The sequence below is a fragment of the Gopherus flavomarginatus genome, chromosome 2 (assembly GCF_025201925.1).
Source record: "Gopherus flavomarginatus isolate rGopFla2 chromosome 2, rGopFla2.mat.asm, whole genome shotgun sequence".
In the NCBI taxonomy this organism is placed as follows: Eukaryota; Metazoa; Chordata; order Testudines; family Testudinidae; genus Gopherus; species Gopherus flavomarginatus.
Window position 1 is genome coordinate 134,320,712 of NC_066618.1, and position 21,289 is coordinate 134,342,000.

At 43.4% G+C, this 21,289-nt stretch overlaps 1 protein-coding gene across 1 annotated transcript in view; it reads right to left on the reverse strand.

Annotated features, from left to right (window-relative positions):
* Window positions 1-21,289, reverse strand: part of SEMA5A (semaphorin 5A) — a 630,546-nt gene that overhangs the window by 139,141 nt on the left and 470,116 nt on the right. The window contains exons 13-15 of the mRNA XM_050938145.1: window positions 16,424-16,605; window positions 10,413-10,556; window positions 335-482 (exon numbers count right to left, since the gene is read on the reverse strand). Coding sequence (XP_050794102.1) covers window positions 335-482; window positions 10,413-10,556; window positions 16,424-16,605 — 474 coding nt within the window. The remainder of the gene's footprint in view (window positions 1-334; window positions 483-10,412; window positions 10,557-16,423; window positions 16,606-21,289) is intronic.

The following is a 21,289-nucleotide window of genomic DNA, read 5'->3' on the forward strand; positions in this document are numbered from 1 at the left end:
CTGAACTTAGGAAACTTAAAAATTAGTCCAATATGTGAGGACCCATATTCCTCTTCTACTTTTATAGAATTCTGACTATAACAAAGTGAGCATATTTTTCTTCTAGTTTGGAACAAACAAAATAAATATGCCTATGACAAATCCCCATCTGTAACAACTTTCCTTTTGGAGGTCTCTCATCTAGCTAATGTCGTATAACAGCATCCTCTAACTCGCAAACATGAATTTCTCTCAGTAAAATAAAAACAAAACAGCTATAAATACACACTCATGAATCAAAATATTTGCAAAGCATGCAAGTATTCATTGATGGGAAGGCATAGAAGCTACTCACCACATTACAGCCAGGGCAATCAGGACCATTCTCACACATCCTGCGACGAGCCTGAATCCCACCCCCACATTGGGTAGTGCAATGTTCCCACGGACCCCAGCCTGTCCAAAACATATGTGGAGGGCACAACAAGTGCTCATTGCAGTATCTGTGACAAGGGAAAGCAAAAGGGAAAAGGAACTATTTAGTACAACAAAAGGTGTCCAACTTCTACATTTTCCATTATTTAGAAAGATGTTTGCATATGGAAATGTTTTACCCTGATTGCCTTATATTTATTTGTTGAACGCCTTTTTTTAAAACATCACAAGCAACAGTTGTCAAACTATATATAGTGTATAACCATTAATGGAATTGTATTTTGTAATACTGTGGGTGTAGCATTTTCTTCATTGTCTAATCTCTTTCTACAATCTATTTAATTGTACTGGTAGCATATTATTCACTATAGTAATTAGGTCAATCGCTGCTTTCGTAGAAGTAACACACAGAGATACCTGAGGGCAGAATTCAGTTCATGGACAAGATAAGTAGACATCTATGTTGACATTGCTTTATTAGAAGAACCAAGCTTTCTTTTTCCAGTTCAAATATAGCTGAGTTTGCTTTTCAACTGTTCCAGAGTATTTCATTTTATAGGTAAAATAAGAGATAAAACATGATTCCAAGCATAGGAATACTATAGTGTTTTGATTATGTTATTGCTTTTACCTCTAAAGTGTGTTTCTAATCATTGTAACCTAGTTAGGTTTTCTCAGTGAGCTGCAAACAACCTGAATCAGAAGAGCAGATAGCTATCCAAAGGGAGAAGCCAAATTCTACTTCATGGATTTTGTCTGGCCTGAACAAAATCATACAGGACACAATTTCCTTCCTTCCTCCCTTCCTTCCTGCTGCTGGTGTACTGGTTACCTAATATCTATTTTCCCTTTACCCACTCAGCAAGTTTCTATCCATTTGTAATGTCCTGCCATGAAAACTGGCATTAATATTTCAATCTCAATTTTTTATACTTGAATACAAATAATGATGTTACATATCTACTGTTGCCTTCAATAGAATCAGTGGCAGGGACCTTTCTTTCATAAATCCCTAAAAATCTCAACCTGTAATTCTTTATTTCTAAAGTATTGGGGCTTGTCAAGGTGAATAGTTAGTGCATGGCAAGCTGGGATGTAAATATACAGTGCACTGCTTTGGCCACACAGACTAGGTGTCTGTGTGGACCCTGCTACTGTGCACTAATGGCTCCCTAGTTTGCAATGGCCTACTCCCATTTCAATGTGGAACAGATCAAAGAGCACTAGGTACCTTTTAATGCACAGTAGCAGGATCCACACAGGCAGTTAGCAAGCGGCAAGCGAGCGTACTGTAGGTTTACACCCCAGCTTGCTGCACACTAATTATTTACTAGACAAGCCCTCTGAATGTTTAGAATCAATTGCTCTGTGTGTATGTGTTTGTACTGCACATGTAGATGTATGTTTACCTTACATGTCGGATTCTACTTCATAGAGTAAATTTTGCTTTCTGGCCAGTACAACTCCACTGAAATTAACAAGGTTGCATGGGAAAAATGAGTCCAAAATCTGGTCTGATGTGTATGTAGAGCAGGGCAAACTATTCACAGCACATAATGTATTTGATTGAGACCCTTTCCCCCCCTTTTGTGAGAATTATCTGAGAAAAACTCCAATTTTTATGTATTTGCTAAATCAAATTATCCAGATATAGGTTGTCCAAACATATTCCAGCCCGTGTATTATTTATAAACTAGTCACCTATTTATTTGAATATTCACTATTAGTAATTTGCTGTTCACACTGTAATTGGTCACTTAAGTCACATCGTGGTGTTCTGCTCTGATAGCTTCCAAACCCTCAGAATGTTCACAATTGCTTTGCAAACATTCACTGTGCAAAAACAGTCACATGCACACATTTGCATGCATATTTGTGACACTCTTCTCTGTGATCAATTGGTGAATAGAGGAAAAGGGATCCTCACACATGCTGAAGAAATTTCATGCTTTTATTAGTCAAAGCAACACGCACACATCTTTTGCAGTATTCCACCTGCTCTTAGAAAAGCAGTTGCAATGAACTTTGGGACACACACACATGCAATAAAATGAATCTCTGTCATTAAGCCAAGAAGCTATAGGTTCATGTCACATAAAATGTGCTATAAATGAAGTGTCTTTTTTTAATACCAAGTCCCATTTTCAAATGTTAACATGTCATGTTTCTTGCTCTCTCTCAAGTAAGCATAGGTGAGAAACAAGACTTTACCAAATTAACTTTGTAGCTGATACTCGAAGTGTTTGAAAGGTTAGGAGTGCCGGAATTCTGCTAGTCAAGTCCTGTTAAAGATACATCTGAAGCTACAAAAATCACAAAGTACTTATACAATCTGCTTAACTTTTAATAAAGCAAAATCAGCCACAGAGCTGGGTTTGCATTTTTCTCCCGTTTTGAAAATATCACCGCACACAAGTGTAGTCTTAGATTCACCTCAGCCAGCCAAACTCCAAAATCATGAGGTATGTTTTTATAGTTTAAAGATCAATTGCAGGGGTGAATCTGGGAACTGTGTTGTAACATGGGGTTTTGAGCCATGTTTTATTAAGCCTCTTTCCGGCTGCATTTCAAGTTAGCCAGTAACTTCTTATTCCGTTTTACACATATTCTCTCTTCCTTTTAATTTTTTCCCCATGACCCAGAGGGCTTACATTCTACAGTAATTCAGCAAAACAAGCAATGCCAGAAACTAAGATCTGTGTTTCTGGGCAGGCCTAGTACTAGTCAGAAACTAAGATGGGGGCAGAAGGGAGAATGGCACACACACACACACATACACACACACAAAAAGGCTAGGCTAGTGCAATGATCCCCCCTCTCCTTTTCTGATGAGTTCAAGTTCAATTATTCACACATAGGATTGGGAGAAAAAACAACACAGATGAATCTACTCCAGCATCCCCTTTGCAGAAGCAGCCTATATGTGACGTTTCAAAGGAAGGTAAAAAAAACAAAAACCTCCAACAATCCACTTATATAGTCAATTCTATTTCACAAAGGGAAATTTCTTGCTGACCACAGCAGAAGGTAAATGTATGCCCTGGAGCATAAAGATTGACAGCCCTTTAAATATTTACCTAAATTAGTTTAACTGCAACTGCTATTCTTATTCCTAGAAAGCTATAATGCTTAAAAAAATTACAGTTTTTTTCCTCAATAATACTGTGCAGCAATGAGTACCACAGGTTAATTATATAGCAGTTGTTAAAAATGGATTCTTAATTCATTTAAAATGTGTTGTAATGTTAATTGTGTGTCCTCTTTGTTTTTGTACTCTATTACAACAGAGTGTGAATAATAACCACCAATTAGACTCCTCTATATTGTTATGCTGGAAAGTGTTGGTGGCTATCAACTAGGGTTGCCAGCTTTCTACTTGCACTAAACTGAACACCCTTGTCCCACCCCTCCTCCGAGGCCCTGCTCCTACTCACTCCATTTCCCCTCCCTCTGTCACTTGCTCTCCCCACCCTCTCTCATTCGCTCATTTTCACCAGGCTGGTTCAGGGGCTTGTGGTGCAGGAAGGGGGTGAAGGCTCCACGGTAGCGCCAGAAATTAGGACTTCAGGCTGCAGGAGGGTGCTCCGGGCTAGGGTGACCAGAAAGTAAGCGTGAAAGATCAGGACGGGGATGGTGGGTAATAGATGCCTATATAAGAAAAAGCTCCAAATATCAGGACTGTCCCTATAAAATCGGGACATTGGTCACCCTACTTGGGTCGGGGGTAGTGCTCAGAGCCCTCTGGCTGCCTCTACGCATAAGAGCCAGAGGGGGTATGCCGCTGCTTCTGGGAGCTGGGCGGAGCCACAGCAGGTGGGAAGTCTGCCTTAGCCCCGCTGCATCGCCAACTTGACTTTTAACGGCCCAGTCAGTGGTGCTGACTGGAGTTACCAGGGTCCCTTTCCGATCAGGCATTCTGGTCGAAAACCAGAAACCTGGCAATCCTACTATCAGCAGGCATTTCTTTCATCTTCACTCAAGCACAAACCTCACTGAGGCTCATGTGTGTGATAGCCACCCTGCATTAAGGTTAAATTCAATAGGTTCTTAAACTCCTTTAGGAAATAAGATAGTTGAAACAACAGAAAACACTACCTCAAGAGACTAGGCCACATGCATGACTAATCAGAAGCTGAGCTACGGTAGGCAAAGGTTTTTCTTCCTGGAGCTGACCGCAAACTCAGGAGTCTTGTGTGTGTATATGTGTCAGCAGTACACAGGACCAGAAAAGCCAACACAGAGCCAGAGAAGCACTGATAGGATAGCCCTGAGAGAACACCACATGAAAGAATTTTCTGGACAGAGTAATGTCTGGAAGGGCAGGCCTAGCACTGTGAGAATGGAAACAGCCTCCTGTTTGATCCTATTGTGTTCAGAGAAAAAGGATTTTGTACATCCTTTGTAAATAAACAGGATTGACCTACAGAAATATATTATTTATATCACAAACTTCTACAGGAAACAACGCTCAAGGCCCCAAACCCTGGCTAACTGCTTGGGCCGAAAGAGGCAACAATATCACAGTTCTCCTTCAATGCTCCTTCCCAGACTTTTTCAAACCTCTTCTCCTATATAAGCAACTCCTGCACTTCCAGTTATTTTCATTGCTCTTATCTTGACTTGTTCTATACCTACTATGTCATTTTTGAAAGGAAGTCATTGACACTAAATGCATTTAGTAAAAATATCATTGACAACAACTTCCACATTATTCTCTCTTTTCTTAATGGAACCAAACACCTTTTTCACCATTCATTTATTCCTTCATTTTTGACCAAGATTGAGCAGATGTTTCTGTTGACATGTCCATGCCAATGCTTAGGTATTTGTCCTGACAGTTTAATAATCCAGAATCCAGTATATACCAGTGAGTTAAATGATTCCTTTCTAATGTTTATTACCTTGCACTTGTGTACAGGCTGTTTGATTATCAAGTTTTTAACCCCAGGCTCATCACTGTTTTCCCTGAGCAGAGGGGAGCTGAAACCTATAGATCTAAGCATGATGTGGGGTGAGCTGATTCTGCAGCATACTCATCCCTATCTCTCCAAACCCCTCCATAGTGATTCCGATCCATAGGTGTGGGCAGGGAGGGGAAGATGGCCAAAGCTTTGTCAGATTCTCTTCCTCAAACTTTCATAGAAAAAAGAAGCAAGTTACTGAAGTAACCTGACTGGACTCCTCACCCATGGTGAAGCCTCCTCTCCACTATCCCTAATTTTCTGTGGAGAGTAGTGGTCAGAGATACCTTGCCAACTTGGCTCCTGTAAGAGCTGGGCTGTCAAGGGGGTGGTGGGAACAAGGAGAGATAGTGGAAATGCAGAGAGAGAGATCTGTAGGTTTAATGAGTTGATCCTCCATCTTCTAACACAGGATGGGAGGAGAGAAACCCTTACACACAATGGAGGAAGGAAGAGGAATAATCATACACTGAAACTTGAACAGTTTCCACGGTCTTCGAAGAAATAGCCCACACAGAGAAAAATGAAGCCATTTCTGAGATCCTTCAGGAATTCATCAGGATTCTTCACTCTTGAGTTTTGATGAGAAACAATCTATTGTCAGCAAATGTTGCCACTCCACTACTCTCACTCCTTCTCCATATTGTTTCTAAATACACTGAACAGAAGCTGTACTATTAACTTCTCTATATGCTGAGATTGGCCAGGTAATCCTATTCTTAGGGCTCGTCTTCATGTACTACTGTAATGCTGAACATGAAGATGCTCCTATGGTGACGGGAGAGCTTCTCCCATCGGTGTAGTTAATCTACCTGCCCAAGAGGTGATAGCTATATTGAGGGGAGAAGATCTCCTGTCAACATAGAATCATTTACACAGGGGCAGGGGGTTAGATCAGTATAACTACATCACTCAGGGGTGTGCATTTTTCACATCCCTGTGTGATGTAGTTATACTGATAGAGGTATGTTGTGTAGACCTGGCCTGAGTTCCTAACTTTTAACCATTTTTTCATTCTTTTGCTTGAGCTCTGGGTCACAAAAGACCCCTGTGCTTAACTTTAAACTGGTAAATAGTCCCATTGATTTGAAGGGATTACTCCCATGCATAAAGTTATGCATGACGTGTGTAAATCTCTGCAGATCAGGGAGTTTGTAAGGTTTCATGGAAGTAACTGAGGGGGAAATCTGGCCATATATACTTGAGCAGGATAAATTTTTGTTAAATGAATATTCACTCAGATTTGTAAGTAATTTAGCATCAGCCATGCTCATGCCCCTTGTGTTTACTTTCTATAGAATTTTCCAGACAATGGAATTTTATGAGCACAAAAGTTCATAGAAAACCTGCTTCAAAGTTGTTTGCAAATACTTGTGGAAACTGAGTTTTTTATTTACATGCATAACTATTTGAAGCTGAAGTGAGTGCATGTTTGTACAGTCAGGATACAGAAACAATACTCTGTGAAATATCTGATGAACTACCACTAGCTAACACTCTTGGATATTGAATTCAGATGTGCAATTGGTCATAATGAAGCAATGTAGTTAAAAATGCTTCGAAAATTTGTTACATAATTTCAGTGAATAAACCTGAGGAAATCACAATCTCCTTGCTGTTGTTCTGGAAGCAGGAAAAGAAGTTACACTTTCTTAGTAAATTATTAGTTGTGAATTATTGGCTCAGCACTACTAAATATATGGGCCTGATTTAACAATGCATTACTCCAGTTTTATACAGGTATATTTCATTGGTACTGGAGTTAAGCAGTGGTAAATCCAGCCCATTATACCCACTGGTTCTCCTGTATTCACTGTTTTGCCAGCTCAAAAAATTCTAAGATACAAGAGAAGAAGTTTTACTTTTACAAAACCTAACACTGATTTGCCCTTAGTATACTTTGCTCTTTAAGATGCAATCTAAAATGATTTCCTCAATTACTTTTCTGGTACCAAGGTGGTCCTGGGGAATGAAGTGAGGTTGTACTTCAGTTGTCTGGAAAAGCAGCTTTATAAATGATGTTACACTTTTTTTTAAGTAACTCAACTACGTCAATCTTTTGAACCTTCACAGCTCTTCAATACCATCATCTGGTCCTTGCAATTTATTATTATTTATTTTCTGAAGTTATTCCATATATCATTGTCCTTTTTTACAACTTGCTTTTCTAGGGTATCCACTGTCTCAATAGTGAGCATTTGATTTCTGATTCACTGAAATGATTTCTCATTTTCTATACTGTGATGGGGTTTATGGACTGCACACTGGGCCACTGGGGCTGACCAATCATTGTAGGCTCAGGAGACCACGCCCCCTCTCTCCTGCTGTGTATGCTCCAGGTGGAAAGGACAGATAAAAGGAGACAACTCAGCTCAGTAGGGACTGGCTGAGGAGGAGGAAGGACATGTGCTGCAGGCTCCTGCAGAGGAACCATCGACTCTCCAGACTACTGAGGCTATGGACCTGCACAACGCTGTGGAGGAACAACCAGCTGTGGAAACTGATGGGAACGCCAAGACACTGCTAGCCAAGGAGATGCCCAAGATGGGCTTTATGGTAGGAAGAGGTGATGTGTTGGGGGTGCATGCAGGGCCAAGTGCCCACCCCAGCAAACTTCCCAGGTGGGGAGTGGAAGGGGCAGGGCCAGAACCTCTTCCAGCCATGCTGAGATGCTGCCTGGTACAGCACAGCAGCTGCCTGAGAGAGCACCTGGCTGCAGCAGCAGCGAGCTAACCTCCGTCCTGGGATTAGCTTCCAGGAAGAGCGGCCAAACGAGCTGGAGCCTCCTCCCCACAGCATGTTCGGCCCCTGTCCCCAGAAGCCGAGCCTAGGCAGGGAGTGGGCTGCCACTGTTGCCTCTCCCAAGCCAGGCTCTCTTCCAGGAAGCTGGCTACAGCAGCAACCGGGAGCAGCTCCATCCCACTCCCCACCCGGGCCTGGTTTCCAGGGAGAGCAGCTGAACATGCAGGGGTACGGGGAGCTGGTGGCAGTGGGAGGATAGAGCCCGTCTCCCCCACGCAGGTAATGTAGGGTGGGGAGGGGGCAGAGAGAGAAAGGCGGGAGGAGACACATGGGTAGGTGACATGTCGTCCCCTTAAGGGAGGCACCAGTTGTCTAATAGGGAACATGTTATGAGCTGATCCCTCTATCCTTAATAGGAAGTTTACCGGCTTCATGGGGCCTTGGGTCAGAACCCGGTAGAGTAGGGTGGGTCCGGGTTCCCCTTCCACTGCCCTACACTTGCCACTAGATGTGACTACCAGGGACTCTTGATATACACTGTCTGTTTGCTCTGCCTCGCCCAGAGGATTAGGGCCCCCATATTGCTATTGATTGTCCCAGCCAGAAGGCCCAGGGACCATAGACTGACTGCTTTCTCTGCCCTATCCGTGGGTCCTGAGTTCCTGATTGTGATAGCCTGACTGAGCATGGATTTTCGATGATTTTGTGATGAGGTGTATCAACCATGCACTGCGTAAATGAGGGCAGCCCATGCTGGACATGCCAAGCCCCTGTGATATATACCTGTCAATATTTGTTCTTTTAAGTGTCTATTTATCCTTTAATCCATTTTACAATTATAATACAAAAAATGACACAATACTTAACCAAAATTCACCCTATGAATTTTAGTCAAATCTCAACTCCTTTTTAATATAAACTCACTCAGATTCTCTTTTGCACTGTACTGACCAGTCATCTCAACAAAACTGATAACTGGTGTTAAGGCTGGGAGAGAGCTATGAGATTTTAGTTAAAGTTCCATATTTCCTGGGGGCAGCTTTTTACTTGGATAACCTATCTTCTGAGAGTATATTACAGCATATCAAAATCTTGGTCTTTTGACCAGAGAATGATATATATGCATTGCTCTGAAACAGTCAGAAGTGTGCACATTTTCTATGACACTCGCCCTTTACATTTTGTGTCACATGGACAGAGTCCTAGAATTTCTATGAAAACAGCAGTGTGGCGTGCAACATTGGCCCATTGGAATGACTTGTTAACATGAAATGGTAAAGTTGTTAATCTAATTTTTCTCATTATTTTCATCACTGGAAAGATGCAGGTTTAGTGAAAAAAATTCAGTGATCTGTTTTCCCCTGGTTCCGTGAAGGTACCTTACAGGAATACTAATGCAAATTTTAAATGTACATCCAAAAAAATATAGATCCTTATACATTTTTTGGAACTGATGGCTCATATACTCAGAATTTTAAACACTATTACATGATTGTATCACAGCTTGCTATTTCTTCTGAAGCTGACAGGATGCCCCTGGCAACAAGATAATACATCTCAATGCAGTTGTCTGTCTAAATATTTATATATAATGAATGTTTAATTTCTTTGTTGGGATTCATGGAAGGTAATAATAAATTGGAGTCTCTTAGATGTGTGAGTGATGGAATCAGATACCGAACTGTACATTTTGAGGTAGTATGACAAAACATCTAGTACTGGGAGAAGCAACAAACTGTGAAATAAAAGACCAAGTTAAAAGCTGACTTGAACTGTTGAGATATACACACAAACAATTTCAGCTGTACTTACTAAAGAACATATTTTATTCCAGTATGGTGTATATTTATTAGATACAAACAAAACCCTTAAAACTTTCCCACTTGCTGTATTGATGCTTAATTTTATTAAGATATAAAAATTGAACTTAGTCCACCAGTAATGCAGTGCTGTGATCTAACAACACTTTACTGCAGACTTTGAGTCTGGTCAAGTTGCAATTCAAACACAGTACAATCAATTTCCAGAGTCTGAAGGGATAGTAGAGAGGAGTGCCTCAACACAATCAGCTGACTGGCATTGCTGGGAGCTCAGCTTGTTCGGGAAGAACTCAGCTAAGTGAAAACTGAATGCACTGCTGAAGTCCATATCCTTGTTAATAGTAATTGTAGTAAGATATTGTAATGGAAATTTAAAAAAAAAGAAAGAGAAAGCAGGTAAAAGAGAAAAATGTAACGTGAAAATGAACCTGAATGGAAAAAAATTAAAACAGGCAATGGAGAAAAGATAACTCACCTCTCCTCACGGTTCTGTCCCACACACACACGGCCCCCGTGCCGAGGAGTTGGATTGCTGCACGAACGCTGGCGGACTTGAAAACCAATTCCACAGGTGGTACTGCAGGGTGACCAGGAAGTCCATAGAGTCCAGCCCCCATTTCTAGGAGAATAAGAAGCCTTGGCTCTGTCATCTGGTATAATATACAGTGAACAGCTACATGGGCGTAACTGAGAACAGAATTTGGCCCATTAATATCTGCAGAGATAATTAATTCTGCACAGAGTTAAACTTCCAGAAGAACACTTGGTGGAAAAAAAGATACTTGTTTTTGCCATTGTTTCAATCTGGTCTATATGATATATTACTGCTAAAATGGGCCCGATGACCAAACAAATATAAAACCCATACAAGTCCTTGTAATCTGACTATGTAAGAAGGTATGAAACATAGAATTTAAGGCCAGAAGGGACCACCAGATCATCTAGTCTGACCTCCTGTATCTGACACGTCTCCAACACCATCAGCAGCTGACACAACTGAAAACAGACCAAAATATTATAGGTTACAAGAAGCTAGACTATTATGTGCCATAGGCCAAAAATGGGAGGGACCAAGGTCCACCAGTGCCCGAGACCCCATAATAGCAGGGAAATGATTAAGTGAGATATACCCTGATAATCTTGGCAAATGATTCACCCACTGCAGAGGAAGGCAAAAACCTCTCAAAGATGCTGCCAATCTGTAAGCAAGAGCTAGCCAGCCAAGCACCTAAGACAGAAAATGCCCAGTGATACCTCAGAGCCTTTGCCCACCCCAACTGAGGGCTTCCTTGATGGTTCAAAGTAAGGAGATTAAAAAAACAAAACAAAATACATGGGGGAGGGACAAATCCTTCTTGATGTCTGCAGGTGACTGGCTGAAAACCTGAAGCATGAGCTTTTAGGAACATAAGACATAAACCAGAAATGAGACCCTGGGCTTCCACCGACCATCACAAGCAACCCCATCGACCCGTCAGAAAACTATAAATGCTTTTATTGTGCCTTGGACAACTCTGATAATTGACCATAGGATATTGGAATTTCACTGCAAATACTTCTAGAGATGAATCTCCCCTAAACTGGGCCTATGTAATATTACTATTCCCATTGGGTTTAAAATATATATTTTGTTTAACCTCTCCGAGTTGTATTATATATTTTAAAAACAACAGTGATGCATCCTTTTTCTGATAACATTCTTATTAACAGTCCACATCAGAACAAATCCATGTATTCATTGATAATTATTTAGGCTAATGACATGTATTACTCCGTTCAAAGCTCAATTAAGTATTTTTTAAAAAAAAACTCACACTTCTAGTTTTTAACCAAATTCATTGCCACAATCGCAAATGTTTACTTTAGTTTTTATAAAATTAAATGACATATGTTATGCTAATACACATTATAGGGCAGGAAGACAATCTGACATTCTCCTATATTATTTCAGAACCCAACACACTAATAACAGAAAATAGAATTTAATTCTCCTCAGTTAATTTATTCTGGATACATTTAATATTTAAATTCCCACATCAACCTTTTGGAGAGAATTTTGAATTATATATTGCTCAAGTAAGTTAAAGCAGCAGTTCTCAAGCTGTGGATCAGGACCCCAAAGTGGGTCGCAACCCTATTTTAATGGGGTTGCCAGGGTTAACTTTAGACTTGCTGGGGCCTGGGGCTGAAACCAAGCCCGAGCCCCATCACCTGGGGCCAAAGCCCAAGCTCAAGCTCCACTGCCCAGGACCAGAGCCGAAGGGCTCCAGCCCCGGGCAACAGGGCTCAGGTTACAGGCTTTCTGTCTGGGGCTGAAGTCCTGGAGATTTGGCTTTGCCCCTGTTCCCCACCCACCCACGGCAATGGGGCTCAGGCTTTGTATCCCTTCCCCCTCCCCCTGCATCACGGGTGGTGTGGCTGCGGCAGGCTCAGGGTATGTCTACATCTACAATTTTGCAGCGCTGGTTGTTACAGCTATTAGTACAGCTGTATAGGGCCAGCGCTGCAGAGTGGTCACACTTACAGCAACCAGCGCTGCAAGTGGTGTTAGATGTGGCCACACTGCAGCGCTGTTGGGCGGCTTCAAGGGGGGTTAGGGGAACGCGAGAGCAAACCGCGGGGAAGCAGGTCTCCTTCCCCGCAGTTTGCTCCAGTGTTCCCCGAACACCCCCCCCCACAAGCAGGTCTCCTTCCCTGCGGTTTGTTCTCGCGTTCCCCGAACCCCCGTGCAAGCAGGTCTCCTTCCCAGCGGTTTGCTCCGGTGTTCCCCGAACCCCCCTGCAAGCAGGTCTCCTTCCCAGCGGTTTGCTCCGGTGTTCCCCGAACCCCCGTGCAAGCAGGTCTCCTTCCCAGTGGTTTGCTCCGGTGTTTTTTGAACCCCCCTGCAAGCAGGTCTCCTTCCCAGCGGTTTGCTCCGGTGTTTTTTGAACCCCCGTGCAAGCAGATCTCCTTCCCCGCGGTGTGCTGTCGCGTTCCCCGAACCCCCGTGCAAGCAGGTCTCCTTCCCAGCGGTTTGCTCCGGTGTTCCCCGAACCCCCCTGCAAGCAGGTCTCCTTCCCAGCGGTTTGCTCCGGTGTTTTTTGAACTCCCGTGCAAGCAGATCTCCTTCCCCGCGGTGTGCTGTCGCGTTCCCCGAACTCCCCTGCAAACCGCGGGGAAGGAGATCTGCTTGCACGGGGGTTAGGGGCACGCGAGAGCAAACCGCGGGGAAGGAGACCTGCTTCCCCGCGGTTTGCTCTCGCGTTCCCCGAACCCCCCTGCAAACCGCGGGGAAGGAGACCTGCTTGATTACCAGAGAGGCTTCCTCTGGTATGCTGGGATACCTGTTTATTCCACGGAGGTCAAGAAAAATGCTGGTGAGTGTTTACACCTGATGACCAGCGCTGGATCACCAGCGCTGGATCCTCTACACCTGAGTTTCAACGGGTGTACGGCCAGCGCTGCAAACAGGGAGTTGCAGCGCTGGTGATGCCCTGCAGATGTGTACACCTCCTAAGTTGCAGCGCTATAATTCCCTCACCAGCGCTGCAACTTTGTGGTGTAGACAAGGCCTCAGGTTTCGGTCCCCTCTCCTGAGGTCATGTAGTAATTTTTGCTGTCAGAAGGGGGCTGCAGTGCAATGAAGTTTGAGAGCTGCTGGGTTAGAGAGTCTGTATTATTTATAGCATGTCTTTTAAGGAAGATTAAAAACTTCAAGTTCATGCCCTCCTTTTCTGCAAAAAAAAAAATTAAAACAAGAAAAAGAAAAAAAAATCAAGTTACAAGAAAAGTAAGATTTCAAGAGGAGACAATTACATGAGCTCACAATTCCACAAAATCCTCAAATACGATAACAATACCTTACGGGTAAGAGTACCAAAAGGTGCTGATAGAGCTAACAGAATCAATGTGAATTTCTTATACTTGTAAATCCCTAGAAGGCACAGTCATGTTCCCATTAAAGTCAGTGGCTAACTCCTGTTGACTTTAATATGAACAGTATCATGCCAAATGTCTGGAAAGAAATTTTAAACCCTAAAGAAATCAATGAATTATAGCAGTTCCCACCGGGTTTCTTCACACCTGAAAATTGCTAGTAAAGATAAGAAATTCAACAAAAATCAAATTCAGCAATGTTATGCTCTTGAGATTTCATTATAAACATTTTAAAAGAATACTAAGGTAAATATAATACAAAATGTCTTACTCTATTGCGAAGTGATTCAAAAATTAAAAAGCTCAACTGGTTCAATAATACAAGAGGATAAAAATGTTTAACTTGTCAGATCATTTCAATAGTTGGCCAAAAAGTGCAGTTTTAACTTTTACTAATGGTTTATTGCTATTTGACCATTGCATGAATCTACCCTTGTTTTAATGGACCCATAATTTGACACTACAGAAAATGGCTGCCTGAAAAATATGATAGTTCACAGCTACTGACTTTGGACAGAAAAACAGGGTAGATTACCGTAAGGATTAAGATCAATGGCATGATTTTCAGATGTATTAAAATCAATGGGAGCTTTGGGTGCCCAGTACAGTAACTCTGAAAATCAATTATTAGTATGAGTGGTTATACAAATGAGATGATGTAATATTAGCAGGGGAGTGACTATGATAATATCTGTGGTGAGCCTCTGAGCATTTCTTTAAATCCATCTAAGACTTCAGGCCCAGGTTTTAAAGGCATTTAGGCATTGCTGCATTCAGTGCTGCAATGCCCATTTGATATAGGAGCCTGTCTCATTTTAAAAGGGGATTTAGGCACTGAGAAGCCAAAATCCCATTGACTAAGTGCCTAAATCTCTTTTTAAAATGAAATTTTGGCTCCTCAATCAGTGAGACACTGCAGGAGTGAGTGCAGCAATGCCTAAACACCTCTAAACACCTCTAAATACCTTTCAAAATGTGGGCATCGAAGTCTATACTTCAGGAACAACAGATACCTACTAACTCTTGTTCAAATATTTAGCTTCATATAGTATCCTTACATTCTCCTCTGCTCACAATTCTGTACTCTACAGTCAACTGTAAGCACCATATTGATTTTTCTTATCTATTTACACCCATTCATTATTGTATCTTATATCAGCTGGAATGATTTTTTTTACCATTACATGCAGGATAATAACTGTTCTGATTCATGCAAAAATATCATGAGGTGATTTGGAAGTTAAACTATTTGCTACTGGTGTAGCATAAGTAATGGACTAGAGGAAGTGATAAAAGAAGGAACTTCAGGAAATGAACAGAACAGATCATTTAACAAGCTTCATCTTGAGAGTTAGGTGCAAAAAATGTTTGAAACATGAGTGCCATGTCAAATTAGCCCCACTTCCTTCACTATCACCAGTTGTCAGCACAAGGCTGCTAATCCTACACCCTCTAACTTGGCCATGACTGTTCAAAACAAACACTTTGTTTCTAAGCTTAGATTGAAAAATGATCTGCTCCAGTATTCTATGAGGTCAGGTGAGTGCTCTGGGATGGAAAAGTGGCTGTTAAGACCAAACTTGGTGGGCCACAGACTAGGATATTATGCTATCAGCACAGGCTACAGTGGACCTGCCTTCTCTCCAGTGCAGAGAGACAAGCACCCTCCTTTTGCTCCCCATCCCTAGTGCAGTATTCACAAATCCTGAGAGCTGGTCCAATGGAGGTGGTGCTAAAGGGTAGTGACTCCTGGGACTTGGCCCTCAAAATGTGTTCTTTCTGATAACTGGGCCAGAACTAACGTTTAAAAAAAGCTTACTGGTCCTGCAAAAGTCTCTGCCGCACAGCCCAATAAATTACTAAACTCTGGGTCTTTAAATTGTGGGCAGGGCCGGCTCCAGGCCACAGCACGCCAAGCGTGTGCTTGGGGCGGCACGCTGCAGGGGGCGCTCTGCCGGTTGCTGGGAAGGCGGCAGACAGCTCCAGTGGAGCTGCCGCAGGTGTGGCTGCGGACGGTCCGCTGGTCCCGCGGCTCCGGTGGACCTCCCGCAGACGCCTGCGGCAGCTCCACCAGAGCCACGGGACCATCAGACCCTCTGCAGAAACGCCTGCAGCAGGTCCACTGGAGCCGTAGGACCAGCTGACAGTCCACAGAAACGCCTGCGGGAGGTCCACCGGAGCCATGGGACCGGCGAGCGGCAGAGCGCCCCCCGCGGCGTGCCACCGTGCTTGGAGCGGCGAAATTGCTAGAGCCGGCCCTGATTGTGGGTGTCATCGAATGCATTGATTTTTCCCCCCTATATTTCTGTTGTTAATGTTAATTGTGGTCAACTTAAATAGTTTCACAAAACTTGAAGTTAATTTTCCCCACTTGGCCAGTTCTCTCTCCCAGAGAAGTCTGAGAGGCTTATGTCCCATGCTGCTGTGACTATCATCATAAGCAGTTTCATATTCAAGAAGGAATAGGAAGGCTGTGGATAAGGTTTAAAAGAAGTATTACTGAAAATGTGTTTCATTTTTAATACTTTAAAAAAAGATACCCTATAAGATCTGTCTGGGTCTTGCGATTACCTGGAGCAGTTGGCAATCTCCATACTTGGTCCTTCACACTGCCAGCCTCCACATTGAGGCGCTGGACTGTCACACAAACGAGTTCTGCAGAGGCAGGAGCCAACACTGGTACCATCAGTGTGGGTGCAGGGTTTCCACTGAGACCACACTCCAAAATTCCCATCCACAGTCAAATTCCTGGTCTAGAAGATAAAAAAGCAGAAAGTCGAGGCTTATGGTAAAACAGCAGAAAACTAATCAGAAGTCCCTTTTGATGTAACTTATTAATTGCGCAACATAGTGAAGTCTGAACTTCAACTATTCAAAATTTAGAGCCACCATAAGAGTCATTCTCAAAAGGATCACACCCTTGTAGACTGTAAATCCTTTAGAGTAGGAATTCTCTTTTTTGTGTTTGTACAGAATGGAGCCTCAATCTGACTGGAGCCTTTGGACACTATAAATAATAAATAATAAAAATCAATCATCATCACCCCAATATCACTGGCTCCTTTGGAAACAATTCCTACAGAAATTCAACAGGAATTAGAGCCTCGTTCTTCAATCATCTTCTGACTGAAATTATTTCCCATTTCTCCCAAACTCTGCTGTCACTGATTGCAAAATAGAATATGCAAGAATGTTTGCAGAAACATGACTTTAGATTGAAAGGAGAAAGTAGTAGAGGATAATGGTCAAGGGATAGATTCTAGGTCAAGCCTATGCTAAACCTTAATGATTAGTAGTTTTCTTTGATATTTATAAAAAACACATTTTAATAAAAGAACCATCACTAAAATTCCACTTCCTAGGGAAGCAGAATGTGATTTTAAATATATACATTATATATGGGAAAAAAACACAACTGTAAAAAACAATACAAATGAAAAAGCATAAAACTTACTTTTAGGACCCTTGCCTTTTCCCTTAAAGTCTACTACCACTGCCTTCAGCTGGAGGAGAATCAGGCTCTTTTATGATGTTGAATAATTCTTTCAAAATGCAGTTTAAAAGCTATGTGAATAAGATATCTATAATTATATATTTAACCAGGAATTAGAGGGGAGGGATAGCTCAGTGGTTTGAGCATTGACCTATTAAACCCAGAGTTGTGAGTTTAATTCTTGAGGGGGCCCTTAGGGATCTGGGGTAAAAATCAGGACTTGGTCCTGCTAGTGAAGACAGAGGGCTGGACTCAATGACCTTTCAAGGTCTCTTCCAGTTCTAAGAGATAGGTATATCTCCAATTATTATTTAGGAATTGTCTAATTAAAAGAAACAGTGCTAACTCTAGATTTCATCAGACTTCATTGCTACTGGAACCTTTCATGAAATTGGTGATGGATATCAGGAATTTAGCTCTCTAGATGAACGCACTCTTTAGTCGAGAATGATTAAAAGATTAGAAAACTTGCATTATAGACTCAAGAAACCAACTTTTTTGTTGTGTGTTCGTACAACACCTGGTATACTGGGATCTTGGTCTATGGATAGGGCCCCATAGTGCTACAGTAATACAAATAAATAATAACGATATAGCTAAATAGTACATAGGTCCTCCCTGTACCTTTTGGGTTTCTGGGAACTGGGCAGGCAGAAGCCTGCCCATTGCTAACAGATCCCGCCCCCAACCTAAGGGGAGGATCTACAGGACCTCAGAAAGCCACTGAGTTCGGGGGACAACTAATAAAAGAACAGGGACAGGCGTGCGGTTAAAGGTCCTCCCTGTATCTATTGGGTACCCGAGAGGTGGGCAGGCGGAAGCCTGCCCACTGCTAAAGGATCCCCCCCCAGCCTAAGGGGAGGATCCATAGGACCTCAGAAACCCACTGATTCCGGGGAGACAATTAATAAAAGAACAGGGACAAGTGTACGGTCAAAGGTCCTCCCTGTAGTTGGGCAATTACCCCGCTGCTGGGGAAAAGGCTGACTGGGGAGGCAGCCACAGCTGTGGACACACCCAATCAGGCCAGAGCTGGCCCTGATATAAGGGCTAAGGGAGGAGCTCACTCAGTCCCACTCCTGGAGTGGGAAGGACCTGGCTGCCTGGGAGCACAGAGTACCTGAAGCAGAGCAATGCTGGGGAAGGGCAAGAGGAGCTGGGGTGTTCCAGCCTGGCAACTCCCCAGGCTGAGACCTGGTTAAGGCCTAAGGAGGTACTAGGGCTGCAGAGGTGCAGCCCGGGGATATTCAGAGGCAGTTGGTCCAACCCCCTTGCCAGTGATGAATGGCCATTACAGATTGAAGTCTGCCCTAGGAAAAGGGGGCTAGATGATGAGTGGCAGGAGTTACTGGGGCAAGGTGGGCATAGGGGAGTGGGAGTTCCTCTGGGAGGGGAGACCCAGATTGTGGGAATATTACTATGGGCAGAACTCGAAGGTAAAGGGCATTGGGGTCAAGGAGGCACATGGGGGGGCCTGAGGAAAGAGAGACACTGGCCAGCAGGAGGTGCTCTGAATGCTGAAATTGAGCTACTTCTTGGATAACCAGCAGGAGGCGCCATGGTGGTGAGTCAGTGATCTGCTATACTCTCCCACCCAAGAAACAGGAGAGGGGAAAAAAAAAAGCCTGAAGTAGTTAGGCATGTTTTAAGTGGGGAAGCAGGGAGGAAAAGTACTAGTACTTAATGCCCTAACATCTGTTTCTACCCTGAACTATAAACAAAACTGGCAGAACTGCTATGAATGACATGGAAAGGTGACTCACTTGGCTACCTGGCATGAACAATAAATATCACTTTAATTCTAAATGAGGTGGGGAAGGGAGATAAAGGATGTATAAATTTCACAGATAATTAGAAGATACAAGAGACTTAATTACAGCAGGCAACATGTTTTCACTGCATCTCTGGCTGATCTCCAGCCACTCTGCTAAAAGGGTTCCATAATTTAACAATTAATAACACTTCCAAGATCAATCATTCACGTACAGTACTACCCCATAGAACAGACAAGTTTATTTTCTGGCAGCTGAGACTGATATAGCTACAATCTATCAAATCAGCATACTGCTGACACGTGTTTATTGAAAATAACACTATAATACAGTGTGTATGCTGTTATTTTTCACAAACAGGACATAATTATTTCTTGTGAAATGTCAGTTGTGCTCATTCTCTTACTCCGAGAGCTGGAAGAGTCTGTATTCTATAAACACTGATAACATGTCCCCAGTCCAATTAGTGTCAAAGCTGTGAAACCATCTCTACTGCTTACTTTTCCACAATGTATCAGAACACCTTCACTGCTGTCTCACCTACAGTTTTCACAAGACAACACTCATATGATCAGCTAGATCCCCAGTTGTCTATACAGAAATAAAGTCAAATGTGGAACTATGAGTACTTTAAATGAAATTTTACTAACCTGAGTGCCAAATTCAGCTCTCACCAGCACCACTGCAATGCCCTTTACCCATAAAATTGTGTTGTACTCAACCTTCTCACCTACCTCAGTGTGCAGGCCAGCACAAAACAAGCAGATCTCTACATTTTCTCTGATTTGGTTATATTTCCTCTTCTACCGTTCTTTCCTCTGGTGCCTTACTTTCCTTATCTCTCATTCCTACCCAAAGTTGTTTCTTATCCCTGCCTTCCCTCTACTTGTTTCTCTTTGTCCTTGCTCATTCAAAAGGCTCTTCTTTTCTCTAGCTATATGTCTCTTGATGCTCTCTGCAACCTTCCTAATAGCTCTTTTGCCTATTTTGTGTTGGCCTGCCCTCTGAGGAACTCTAGATCTTCAGTCAGCCAGCAACTTCTTGTGTTGCCTATTCTCTGGGGCGGAATCACCGAGTTTCAGTTTGGATGCACCATCTATGCCAACATTTCAAACTGAAACTACCGGTTTATACAAAAATTCAGAGACTACACCCTTAGTGGACTGCCCATATAAAGAACAATAAAACCACCCTTCCCAGTAATAATAAATAACCCGCCAGCAAGTCCCTCATCACAATCTGCATATTAACTATTTATTCAGAAGGACTGTTGCAAAATGATATGATGCACTTCATACACTAGGATATTGTACTCCTAGTTCCGGCTGATCAAGAAGCAAGGAGCTGGGTTTAGGAACTGAAAACAGCTATCCTGTGTGACAGCAATGGGCTCTTCCTCTAGGTCAGTGGTTTTCAAACTTTTTTTCTGGCGACCCAGTTGAAGAAAATTGTTGATGCCCACAACGCAGTGGAACTGAGGATGAGGGGTTTGGGGTGTGGGAGGGAACTCAAGGCTGGGGCAGAGAGTTGGCTTGGGGGGTGGGCTCAGGGATGTGGGGCAGGGCTGGGAATGAGGGGTTTGGGGTGTGGATTAGGGCTCTGGGATGGGGGTGCGGGCTCTGGTGTGGGATGGAGATGAGGAGTTTGGGTTGTAGAAAGGGGCTCTATTTTGGGGGCGCTCAGTGCTGGATCAAGGGTATGGGAGGGGGACAGGGCTCTGGGCTGGGGGTGCAGGCCCTGGGATGATGGGGTTGAGGTTCAGGAAGGGGCTCTCGGGGGGGGCTCAGGGCTGGGGCAGGGGTTGGGGCATGGGCTTACCTCCAGTGGCTCCCAGTCAGCAGCGCAGCCAGGATGCAGAGGCAGGCTTCCTGCCTGTCCTGGCACCACAGACTGCACTGCGCCCTAGAAGTGGCCAGCAAGTCCAGCTCCTAGGCAGAGGTGCACAAGCGGCTCCATGCGGCTCTCATCAGTAGGCATGCTCACACTCAGCTCCCATTGGATGGGAACCCCGGCGCTCGGGGCGGGGGCAGCACGTGGAGCCCTGTAGGGGCCCCTCTCACCTACGAGCCAGACCTGCTGCTGGCTGCCTCTGGGTAGGGACTACTAGTTTTTTCTGGCCAGCTGCCAGGGTCCCTGGGTACCTTGCATTGTGTGACCCAGTACTGGGTCACA